This window comes from Ambystoma mexicanum, chromosome 6p (assembly GCF_040938575.1).
Source record: "Ambystoma mexicanum isolate Mex_15411 chromosome 6p, UKY_AmexF1_1, whole genome shotgun sequence".
NCBI lineage: Eukaryota > Metazoa > Chordata > Amphibia > Caudata > Ambystomatidae > Ambystoma > Ambystoma mexicanum.
This window is the reverse complement of record NC_090935.1, coordinates 1,521,573,145-1,521,585,654: the sequence shown is the minus strand read 5'-3', so window position 1 is coordinate 1,521,585,654 and position 12,510 is coordinate 1,521,573,145. Positions and strand designations below refer to the sequence as shown.

The window sequence follows — 12,510 nt, the reverse complement described above, 5'->3', positions numbered from 1 at the left end:
TCTTCCCTTGTATGCGGTCATTCTTCCTCCATGCTGTCATTCTTCTCCCTCACACTGTCATTTTCTCCCTCAAGCTGTCATTCTCCCCCCATGCTGTCATTCTTCCCCTGCTGTCATTTCTCCCCTAGCAATACAATTTTTCACCTGTGATGTCATTGCCCCCACTGCATTATTGCCTATACATGTAAGATACAGTGAACAATACAAACGCCCAAACTATTGGCTTTCTTAATGCTTGTTTTATTTTGTACTGGGAGGAGTATCCAAGTGAACAGATCAAAATTTACAGCTGATATAATATAACAAATGTAAAGCACAAAACAAAACTAAATTCTTTGCGGCTATTTTGTAATCGGAAATAAATGAATATGCACATATAAAATCTATTCTGTACAAAAACAGGAAACAAGATTTTCATCCCCTATTGTGAGACAAACACTTGTAGAGGTTCTTTGACTATTTGAAGCTATTTTGCTTGGTACTGGAGCATGTAAAATATTATTTACTGTGAATACAGAACTGCTAAAATATAATCTCAGTTCACAATAAAGTATATGTGTTTGTTATATCAATTTGAGAAGTATAATTTATTTTATGATAAAAAAATGCAAATAGTAAACACATTTGCTCTAGTTCATTCTGAGATCTTTTTAGTTGTTTGCGTTTATTTGATGATCCACTTTTCTAGCATCTCCTTTTAACTGTCAAAATGGCCACCTTTCACGAAAGTGCCATTATGATGAAGGTATGTTTAACTTATGGAACAGGTTGAGGACTTTGCAGTACTACCACCATCTGCAACACCAGCTGCTACAGCTGCAAAAAAGAAACAAAAACGAATTTAAGCATTTCGTAAGAACAATCTGAAAATTACATTTGATATTTTTATATTTGTATTTTTATCAGTAAAAGGCAAGTTATTTCTCTCCATACAACACCGTAATGCAGCTCATAGCAGAGGTCAAACAAGTCAAGTGATTACAGTAGTGGATTAACATTGGTGAAGAATTGGGCAACACAGATGAACTAAACAATTCTATATACTAACACAATTGGTAATCAGGCATTACCAATATATCCGGGCTACAAACGTCAAGGAAAGGGATGATACAGACAAACTGACTGACAATATGCCATGCAGGATAATGCATACTAGTTAGCTTTAAGTACTGATGAGATGTGTTAGGGCAGGTATGTTTTTTCCAGGGCAGATGTTAATTATGGAATGGTGATAATGTTCTTGATGTCAGGAGGCAGGGAGCCCCAATGTTATGTGGCAAGAAGGGTAAAGTAGCGGAAGAGAGAGGTGACCCACGGTAGATGGGAGACAGTGAGATTAAGTAGAGCATTAAACTGGTGAGTATCAAGAAATAACAGTAGCTACATAGAATGGGAGGGGCACAGCCCATTGGTAGATTTGGAGTCAGGAGGATACATTTCAATAGGGATTTTGAAGATGGTTGCTAGAGTGGGTGGGGAGCATGAGAATGTAAGTTGCAAAGTTAAAAACTTTGGTTGAGAGTTTTCTGTCAGAGGACCCCCAAGGATTAGAGCTTTTGGGGCAGTTGAGAGGAGTTCAGAATCCAAAATTATGGTGAGGGGCAAAGGGTAGGGCACTAGAAGGAGGAGGTTAGTTAACTTTGGCCTTGGCCAAGTGCACCATACTACACAAAGTGACATCCGGTGGAGAATAGCAGTAAGACGATTGGAGATTTATGTGGATATTTCAGGGGTGTGAGAAGAGAAGAAAATTAAGTGCTGTCAGCAAAATTTTGAGGGGAGATACCAAAGAAGAACCTTGGCAAGTGATGAGGAAATGAGGGCCAAGCAACAAGCTTTGTGGAGCAACCACTATGAGAGGGGTAAGATTGGAGGGGGACGTGAGGTTACATAATCTAGAGAGAGAATGGCCAGACAAGTATGGGATGATCTAGGTAAGAGTAGAGATCCAGATGCCAAGATTAGCAAGGTAATGGAGGAGAGAGGTGTTGTCGATAGTGCTGAAAGTTTTCATGGATCCAGAAGGTTGACAATTGAGGAAAGTTTTGATTGGTGAACATTATAGAGGTATTTGGAGACATGAATCAGTGTTTTTGTGTGGAGGCAGAAGATGGAAGGGGTTCACAGAGTCGGTTGACCATCTTGCAGATGGTTGTGACAGACTGCCTGACACTTGTAAATATGTACACGTACACGTTTTTCATTTTAACAAACGAAAGTGAAGTGGATTTTCTGCAAGAAAGTGTTCCTGCTAAACAGACAATTGCTATATGTACTCTGTGGTTTAAAAGTGGTGTCACCTCAGCTGACATCTGGCTTATAGTGTGACGCCAACAATGAACGCCAACAAGAGGACAAAATTGAAGCTCAACTAGACAAAGACACTCCCGAGGGTAGTCAACCTTCCCTTACAGGAAGCCAGGAACCACATGGAGAACCACTCATTCTAAATGAAGAAGAAATAGCCATGACTGAGGTAGAAAATACCATGTATCACTATAAACAATCTGAGGAATACTTGTCAGTGCTCGAATCACAGCTAAATGATGAACAACTCGCCATTTATCTAGAAGTCACTCAAGGCATTGAACATGGTTTTAAACATGAAACTAAAACCTGTAGCTGTAAAAATGATAAACCTCTGCTGCTGCATGTAAGTGGTGGAGCTGGTTCTGGTAAAACATTCTTAATTAAAAGAATCAGCTAATTTCTACAAAATGTAACAAACAACAACATTTCGGCTGTGGTAACACCCCCCATAGGTTTAGCTGCCTACAACATAGGAGGTGTAACTTTCCACCGACTACTGCTCCTCCCTGTAGAATACCAAGGGCCTCATCAAAACTATGGCAGTAACCCTTAAATCCGGCGGTAGCGCTATTACCACCAGATTTAAGGGTCTGCCAAATCAGGACTTCGGCGGATTTCGCCCCAGCTCTTGGCTGGGGGGAAATCCGCCGAAAATTCACGCTATTACCGCCGGTGGTAAATCCGCCAGCGGTAAGAGCGCGAAAATTCCCCATTGAGCCCAATGGGGAATGGAGCATTCCCCATTGGGCTGCTCTAGAGTTTGATTGGTCCGTTCGGTCTGGCCATCGGATTGGGGATGATGACTTGTGGACAATAAAAAGGTCGATTTTGGCGATTCTACAACACCTCCTCCAGAGAGCTGAGACAAACTGAGTTCTGCAGTCTGATATCAATATTGATGGGAATCCGTGTAGTCGGACAATTTGTTCCAAAAAGACGGTGGCCATAGTGGAGGCCGTAGGGAACCCTTTTAGAGGAATGAAATGGGCCATCTTAGAGAACAGATCCACGATGACCAGGATGGTGTTGTATCCGTTGCAGGGGGGAAGATCAGTGATAAAATCCATAGACAGCGTCTGCCAGGGCACCAGGGGCACCATCAAAGGACGTAGAAGGCCTGCAGGACTTTGTTTTTGAGACTTGTGCTGAGAGCAAACACCACAGGTCACGATGAACTGGGCAATATATTTTCGCCAAGTGGGCCACCAGTAATTTTTCTTTATCTTAGCTTGAGTTTTAGCCATTCCAGGGTGTCCTTCTATTAAAGAGTCATGTTAGTTTTCTATAATTTGGTTTTGCACGTCTTTATCCGGAACGTACAGTCTCCCTTGAAAGTGCAGTAGATTGTTCACTATAGTGTATTGGTCTCCTCTTGACAGCCATTCCTGCTGTTCTGATTGGTTCATCAAGTGTTGAAGGTCAATTTTTAGGTCGTCCGAAGTGGCAGTTGCTGCAATCCTGTTCAGGATTCGTTCTTCAGGAATGATTGCCACTGGGTCTGTTGTGGTGAACGCCTTTTCGTCTTCGCTCATTCGTGATAGGGCGTCTGCTTTTGCATTGCGTACTCCGGGTCTGTAGGTAATGACAAAGTCATATTCCGCAAAAAAGAGAGCCCAACAGAGTTGACTTGATGATTGTGCTTTTGCGGTTTTCAGATATTGTAGGTTACGATGGTCCGGAATGACGGTGACTGTGTTCCTGGCTCCAAGAAGGTAATGCCTCCATGCCTTGAATGACGCTTTTATTGCTAACAGTTCTTTATCTGTGATCGCATAGTTCAATTCGGGAGCAGAGAACTTACGAGACCAGAAAGCCACGGGATGTAATTGTCCTGTTTGGGGATCTTGCTGAGACAAAACAGCTCCCATTGCTAAGTTGGAAGCATCGGTTTTGACGACGTATGGCAATTTGTATCAGGGATGCCGTAAAATGGGTGCTGATGTGAATGCTCGTTTTAGGGTCTGGAAGGCTTCTTGTGCTTCTCTGGTCCACTGAAATGGTTTGTTCTTTCGCAGCAGGGATGTGCAATCTGGGAACCCTGGGATGAACCCACGATAAAAATTGGTGAACCCGAGCACACTTTGTACACCTTTCGTGGAAGTTGCTGAGGGCCATTGGAGGATGGGATCTACTTTGTGCGTGTCCATGTGTATCCCTCGCAGTGTGAGTATAAACCCGAGGAATTCAACCTCTGTCACGTTAAAGAAGCATTTCTCCAACTTGGTGTACAGCTGATGTTGTTGAAATCTATCTAAAACAGCCTGGACATGTCTGACATGATCCTCCTTGGTGGTTTAGTAAATGAGGATGTCGTCGATATAGACGAGGGCGCACACATCCATTAGTTCACGGAGCATGTCATTCATAAAATATTGGAACACTGCAGTGCATTACATAGCCCAAAGGGCATAACCTGATATTTGTAAAGGCCATATTTTGTGCAAAAGGCTGTCTTCCACTCATCCCCCTTTTTGACTCTTACCAGATGGTAGACCCCTTGTAAATCCAATTTGGTATAAATTTGCGCATTTTTTACTTGATCCAGAAGTTCTGGAATGAGTGGCAACGGGTACAGGTTTTTTGCCCTGATCTGATTGATGGCTCTGTAGTCAATGCAAGTTCTCAGGTCTCCCTCCTTCTTAGGCACGAAAAATAAGGCTGAGGAAGCAGGGGATTTTGACAGGCGAATGAAGCCGTTGGCTAAATACTGATCCAAGTATGTTTTTAAATGTTGGTTTTCTTGCTCCATTAGGGCGTAAATCCGACTGCAAGGAATCTGGGCTCCGGGTACAAGATCAATACATCTTGGTAATCCAGGTATTCAGAGGGTAAAGAACTGGTGAGACCTAATACGATTCCTTTCTTTGAACTTGGTTTAGTGTGATCTTTCACTAAGCATTCTTTGTTGAAACAGGTGTTAGCACAGTCTGGGGGAAAAGTCAGAACTCTTTTACGCCAGTCGATCTTGGGATTATGGGTTTCCAGCCAAGGCATCCCTAATATCATTTGGAACTGAGGAGCGCCAATGAGATCGAAGGTGATGTCCTCTTGGTGACCTCCCTGACACAGAAACGTAACTTTTTCGGTATAATGTGTCACTGGGCCAGATGATAACTGAGATCCATCAACCGCTGTAACATTTTCCGATCTCTGCTTCTGCCAGAGTGGAAGACCTATCCGGATAGCCAAATCTTGGTCAATGTAATTCCACACAGTTCCACTGTTAATATATGCTTCTAAAGCATGCATTTTCAATGGGTGTTTGTGGTCTACCAAGAGCACCGGGATGACTAGGTGTGAGGTCTGTACTGGTTCCTTTACACAGCTTGCCGGGCGTTGGAGTTTCCCCGAGTCCAGTTCTTCCTCTTCACTCTTGTCAGTTGCTCCGACTGTTCTCCTGGGTGGTTTCACCGGACATTCTCAGAGAAAGTGTCCTGCTTTGCTACAATACAAGCAGAGCTGTTGCTGTCTTCTTTTTTCTCTTTCTGCCTTGGTGAGAGGGCTCCGCAAGCCCCTGATCTGCATTGGTTCCAACCATTCATGCGGCTTGGCCTGATTCTCACCGGGTCGCACATAGACCGACAGCCCTTTACATCTGGCTCTATCCATTTTACGAATCTGCAATCTTTGATCGAGTTGAACTGTTAGGTCAATATATTCAGCACGCCCCTCCGGGGGATTGACTACTTAGGCTAGAACGTCCTTAAGCTCCCCTCTTAATCCACGGTGAAAGAGAGTAGTTCTTTTTCCCTGTGGCCAATTTGTTTGGACTATAAGACGGTTGAAGGAGGTGATGTAGGTTAACAAATCTTGGTTACCCTGCAGGAGTGACAATAATTAGTTGACCAGAGCCTGACCTTGGGCATGCCGTGCAAATAGTTTCTCCATTTTGCGCTGAAAACCCCGAAAGTCCCGAAGCAAGGGGTCATCTTGAGTTACCAAGGGTATAGACCAGTCCGCCGCACTTACTCCCAAATATGAAAGTACAAATGCCACCCTAGATTGATCGTTGGGGTAGGCCCCAGGTCTGCACAGGAAATGAAGGCGAGATTGATTCATGAATACAGCATACTTATTTGGATCACCAGTAAAGCGTTCGGGCGGAGCTAAGCGAACCGCCTCTGGAAGAACCACCTGTATGGGCGTTGGCGTTCACTGTGGTGGCAGAATAGGGTGGGCCACCCCCGGTAATGGGGCTTGGCCAGCCTGTGATTGGAGCATCTGCCTTGCTAAATCATCCATGCGTTCTCGATTCACAATGTGGTCTTTCCTTAAGGCATTGGTTTCCTGTCTTGAGGCATGAATTTCAGTCCGTAACTCTCCCAGTAACTGGGCTAAATGGTCCATTTCTGAAGTTTCTATAACGCCCAGGCAGAGATTCGTAGGAGGCTTTGCATTCTGTTACGCTCAACTGGTCTCTGCAGAGGTGTTGAAGCACGGTCGCAGCCCTCCCAGGGATGAAACTCCTCTTGTCTGTTCCTCCCTCTGCATCTGTGTGGGGAACTGCGGTGATGAGCAGTGCGGTTCCTGCGTGAATATAAGGGGGGGGTCATATGAGTATGCAGCCTGTAGTCCCTGACCCCTTCTCCAGACCTCTTCTCCCTGGATGTGGCTTCCCTGGGGTTGCACTACTTTTGAGGCTCACCTGCTGAATGATGATGATGAACTCTCCGTCCTGCTGCTTCTGGCAGGGGTCGCTCATTGAAGGGAACCGAGTTCCTTCATTGGTCCCTTTTTGTGGAAGTCCAGGCCAACTGTGACTAGTCCACTTCTCTTGTAGGTGTTTCCCTTGTTTCCACTTGCCTGCTTGTCTACCGACTGTTGGAATTGTATTTGTAAAGTTCATTCTCTGTCCTTTGTATGTAATATCTCTTTTCTCTGCTCTCTCCCCTTGCAGGTGGTGTAGCGGTGACGGCGGTAGCTGCGGTAGAAGAAGCGGAACCGGCGGTATGGAGGAGCGGGGCTGAGATGGTCTGACAGCTGGTAAGTAGCCTTTAATGGAGCCTTATGGTACACGTTGGGTTTTAAATGTGGCACGACCCTGGGTTGGGAGTTCTAACCTTGTCTTGTCTTCTTTTTTAATTTCAGGACTTAGGCTTCGTGGGACAGAGAGGGCAGGTGCTGCGCCGTCGATTCGGGATCTGCCAAGAAGATGAGCATTGCCGTGAGATGTGAGCCAGTGTCCAGGTAAGGATGCTGTTGTTGGAGGATTACGAGGTAATTAGCTGGTCCAGGCGGCGGTGAGCATCATGTTGCATGGAGGTGCAAAGTAACGCGAAGCGTTTGCTTGAGGGGTCGTGGATTTATATAGTCTTGTTCCTGGCCGCACCCAGTAGCTCTGGCCTGCCTGCTGCCATGCCCTGCCACACCCGATGAGTCAGCACCTGAAGACCAGGCCCAGGGAGCCACGCCCGATGAGTCAGCACATGGGGATGTTCTTCTGGAATAAAGGCTTTCAGCACCTGGAAAGTTCTTGTAAAATAAAAGCATTCCAGCACTGAAGTAAAATTAAAACCACTCCTGCACTGAATTAAAGTTTTCCAGCTCACATCTCTATATGAGTCTGGCGCCAAAGGCGCCAGGACTGTGTCCAGCCAGGGCCCCTGTGTTCATGAGTCCCAAAGGGACATAAGTGAGTCAAGTGACCTATTGCGCCGTCACTAGATGGTGTGGTTTTTGTGTTATGGGCCTGTGACAATGACATCAACAAAATCTAAAATGTATGTCCTTAATGACAACCCTTGCAAGCTGTAGTCAATTCAACAAGACAATGTTGAAAAAAGAAATGCAACTCATACTGCATATCAGATCCACAGACAAACTAGAAGTGCATGGCATGACACTTCCTATGTGTCAACAAGCAACAGCACGACTAAATAGCTTAGAAAAATGTATCTCCAAAACAACTGGATTAGAGAAAATATTGATTGTGTCTAAACTGCAGAGTAATTCTAAAACATAACCTTGATGTAGAACAAGGTTTAGTTAATGGAGCAATTGGCACAGTTGTTGGCTTCCAAACATATCCACATAACAACAACATTCAGTTTGTCAACATTCACTTTGACAAACTTGCAGAAGTTAAAAGAAATGACCGGACAATAGCACGTTTCCTTCTTTCAAATACATGTATGTACGCAGAGAGCAATGTTCTCTATCTCTTGCATATGTTATCACTATTCAGAAATCACAAGTTCTAAACCTAGATCAAACATTGATTGACTTTGGCAGCACAGTCTTTAAAGAAGGTATGAGTTACATAGCACTTTCACATCTGCGTATACTGAATAGTCTACTCCTAGTTAACTTTGATGCAAACAAAGTCAACACTGACATTCCTTGCATTCTGGAATACAAAGGGCTAGGGGAACTATACAGAACCCATCTAGATACGTACCCTGTACCTCAAAAAAAGAAACCTTTAAAATTACAAGTAATACAAACAGAAGATGTATCAGATCTCCCAACAATACTGCAAAAAGAAACAACGACCAACTGCTTCTGCATCAAACAATACAACCACAAAACTGTCTAGTAAAAAGTCAACTGCATGTCCATCAGAAAAGAAAGACACACATGTCTCTTCTCCAGAAAGATCGTCAGGCCCATCAAACAATCCACAAACAGAACTCTCTGGTCCATTTAAATTCAGCAACACAACTGGAGTAAATTGTTATGATAATGTGACAATGAATGTTCTCTTTCAATTACCACCAATTGTGCACAACATTTACTTAAATGGCTGAGAACAGTTGTATTTGAAAATGCTCGTCCTTTACAGAAATGCCACAAATAATCCTGACAACACTTAGTTTCTCAGGTATAAGGCAAGAACTGGACTACTGTGCAGAAATGTTCAGCCACTCCACAATGCTCTGCATATACCTGCAACCAATGGATCCACAAGTCCCCAAAATCCACACACTCTGACTCCTGAAAGACACAGCCATAGCCAGAGCCATCTGCACTCCTCTTTGCAAACAGACCTTCTGCCAAACTCTCTCCTTGCCTACCACACCTAGGAAACCCGATTGGCCCCGGATTGGACTACACAGTCCCATTTCCATGCCTGGCATCACCAAAAGACCTGGATGTGGCACGTCCTGTCCGTGGACTACCACGGTTTCCTCTGACAGATCGTCCAAATCAAGGGGGTGGGGAGAGAAATGAAACACAAGGTAAGATATTTGCTCATTAGTGGTGGCTCTGAACCTTTTTTGGGGGGGATTTTCTTTTTCTACTCGCATGCACTGTACATCATTTTACAAGACCTTTCTAAGTGCCTTCTGAATATTATCAAGAAAGATGTCATTGCTACAATCCATTAAAGTGATGCCATCACAAAGAAAAGGACTTGCATCATCCTTCAGAACGTTGTCATTTGGGAAAAATGACATCCCAATACTGTACAAAAAAGAAGATATCACTTTGTTGACAAGACACCTTCCTGCGTCTTGTTGAGGACAGAACATATTGGGGCAGGTTCATAGTGCCCTAGGTGGTATATGGGAAAATATCACCTTTGTACATGGAAAGAGCCCCATTAGTGCCTTCAGCAATTCCTTCACTGCACTCTGAAAACCTAATGCACTAATGTACCCCAAACAGTCCTGCCCAATGCACCACAATGACATCTGGAGTGTTGGAAACAGGCATATTTTTACAAAGTGCAAATACACCTTTCAAGTTTTGGCCAGGCACACCACAAAGTCTCCACTCCCTCCAATCCAAGGTTGGCAGAAATGCCACATATTTCTGTGTACCTTTGCAAATTAATCATAAAACAATCTCCCACCATCCACACACTGAATCTCTCCATCTCTGCAACCACAGCCATCTTTACTACACACAGCATTGATAAAAACTATTACCCTCTCTTCCTAAAAAGCACAACCAGAACACCTGATTGGCTAATCCCCACAGTCCCCTTTCCATGCCAGGCATCCTGAAAAGATCCGGATGTGGCACACTCTGTCCCCGGAGAACCTGGCTGTCTGCGGACCCTGTTACACAGGACAACCCTTCTTACCTTTCCACTTTAATCTTTGCAGCACTCCCTCATTGGCTACTGTGAAGCAGTCACACACCCATCCGCCAATCACATCCAAAAACTCTGCATCTAACTCTGTCATCTCAGTTCAACACTTCAGATGTACTGTTGAACACTCAGAGTACATGTCTCCTGGTACTCCCAAGCACCTGCATCGAAAACTACTGTAAACATCTCCAGGATTCCTGTTTGCAGATTCAGCCACATCTGCATCCATCAACACAAAGAACAGGTATGCATATATTTAGAAAAGTACATTTCCAACTCATTTTACAAACGCATATAAACAGGATTCCTGTCACTTACCCTACATAACCTATTCAATAATCATACTGTTCTTTGTCCCACCTCCTGACATTAAGTGGCAGTTACTTACAATGCTGTGTGCTTGGAAAGTTTTCTTTTAATGAACATTTTCAAACCAGTTGCAAAACACATATTTCCAATTTCAGCAGCATCGTTTGTCTTTTGTGAAAGAAAAGAAAACCACATTTCAAACATTTCCACACCATGCTTAAGTGCCAGATCCGGGGTGAAACTTCAATATATTACCAAGACATGCATGCTTGCCCATATCACCGATTCCAATGTACAAACTGTTATTTCCTTCTTTCAATCTGTTGCTTTGAAAACCACTTCTCCCGCTAGCAAAGCTGCACTAACACTCCCACAATGCACACTCAAAACGAAAATTGCATGTATGTTACTGAAGCATGGTATGTACATGAAATAAAAAATGGCAAAATCCAATGCGTTCAAAACGCTGCCGGTGCTCCCATGTCCCCATTCCCATACAGTGCTATGCAGCTCCACTGAAATAGAGACTAACATTTTCCACCACCTGACTTTCCAGGCCCACATGACCTGTAATGCCCTAGTGACATTGGGAAGCTACCTGCCGAACAATTAGGAATCTGATGGCAACCCGTCTACAGCAATGGCAGTGTTACCACCATACTCGTATTCACGTCCAATGTTACTAACTCTTCTTCCCAATAACTCCTCCTACATTGCAAAATAATGTCTTCTTGTACAACAATTACTTTGCCATTACCATACATACCCACTAATGTTCTTCTTTCGCAATTGCAGTGATGAACAACCTCCTGAAAGACAACAACCTATCCCCTTGAAGACAACAACCTGAAGAAAACTACTCGTCAAAGTAAGTGCACTGGTGTAGTAGTGTTCTTTCTGTTACTCATACAGTACAGTGTAGCTGTATACTAGCCTACAAAATTCTTTCCAAACCAACAACATTTACTTCACTCTTACCCATTGCACCTCAGCAGGTACACTCTTTGTATTCTCATCTGAACACCAGTATCATAACACCCGCTATTATCGTGAAAACATCGTAATGTCCTTACTTATTCATGCATACTGCACTGTCTTATACACTAACCCAAGCCCTTCACACATCTACACATAGTTTCTCTTACAACCTTCCCAACCAGAACTAACAGCCCATTGCACAATCACACAGCCATCTATTTATGTCTGCCCTCATATTCACACACTCATTCACAATGCACGTAAATGCTTTCCACAACTTTCAAACCCACACTTTGTTTTTTTCTCCAACAAACAGAACAGAATGCCTACTAAAAAGCAACTCTGTAGAAAACAACAAAAACATAGAGCATATAAAACTAAAAGCATGCAAAATACTTATCCACCTCTAGCAGAATTTATAGCAAATGTTCAAACAAAACTGCTAATACAGTCAGTCAACAAAACTGAACCAGCTAGCAGTAAATAAACTAGGGCCCCTCCTCCAAAAAGTAAAAATAAAAACAAATGTATAAAGGAGAATAAAACTACTAATAGATAATAATAACTACTACTACTAATAATAATAATAAAAAAACACTATATCTACCAATGTTAACATAGCCACAGTAAAGCATTCCCAAAAATTAATTTTACAAAAATGTTACACCGTAGAGTACTTTGAAATTGTATAAAAAACAGCAGAAAAGTCACGCTCAACCCTTTACAAAATTACAGCAGAAGACTAATCCTGTAAGCTCTCATTGACAGTGCAATGTTCCTCAAAAGAAAAGTGTTTATATTCATTTTAACCAGAATGAAACCACTAACAAAATTAATCAGGTAACTACAAAAAGTACTTCTAAACATGCGTAATG

General features: G+C 43.2%; 1 protein-coding gene across 2 annotated transcripts in view; it reads right to left on the bottom strand.

The window, feature by feature from the left end:
• Positions 1 to 219: 219 nt before the first annotated feature.
• The window catches only part of PDE6B (phosphodiesterase 6B), a 653,633-nt gene continuing 641,342 nt past the window's right edge, over positions 220 to 12,510 (bottom strand). For both annotated transcript variants that reach the window (XM_069626382.1, XM_069626383.1), the window contains one exon: positions 220 to 816. In XM_069626382.1, coding sequence (XP_069482483.1) covers positions 752 to 816 — 65 coding nt within the window. In that variant the 3' untranslated portion in view covers positions 220 to 751. The remainder of the gene's footprint in view (positions 817 to 12,510) is intronic.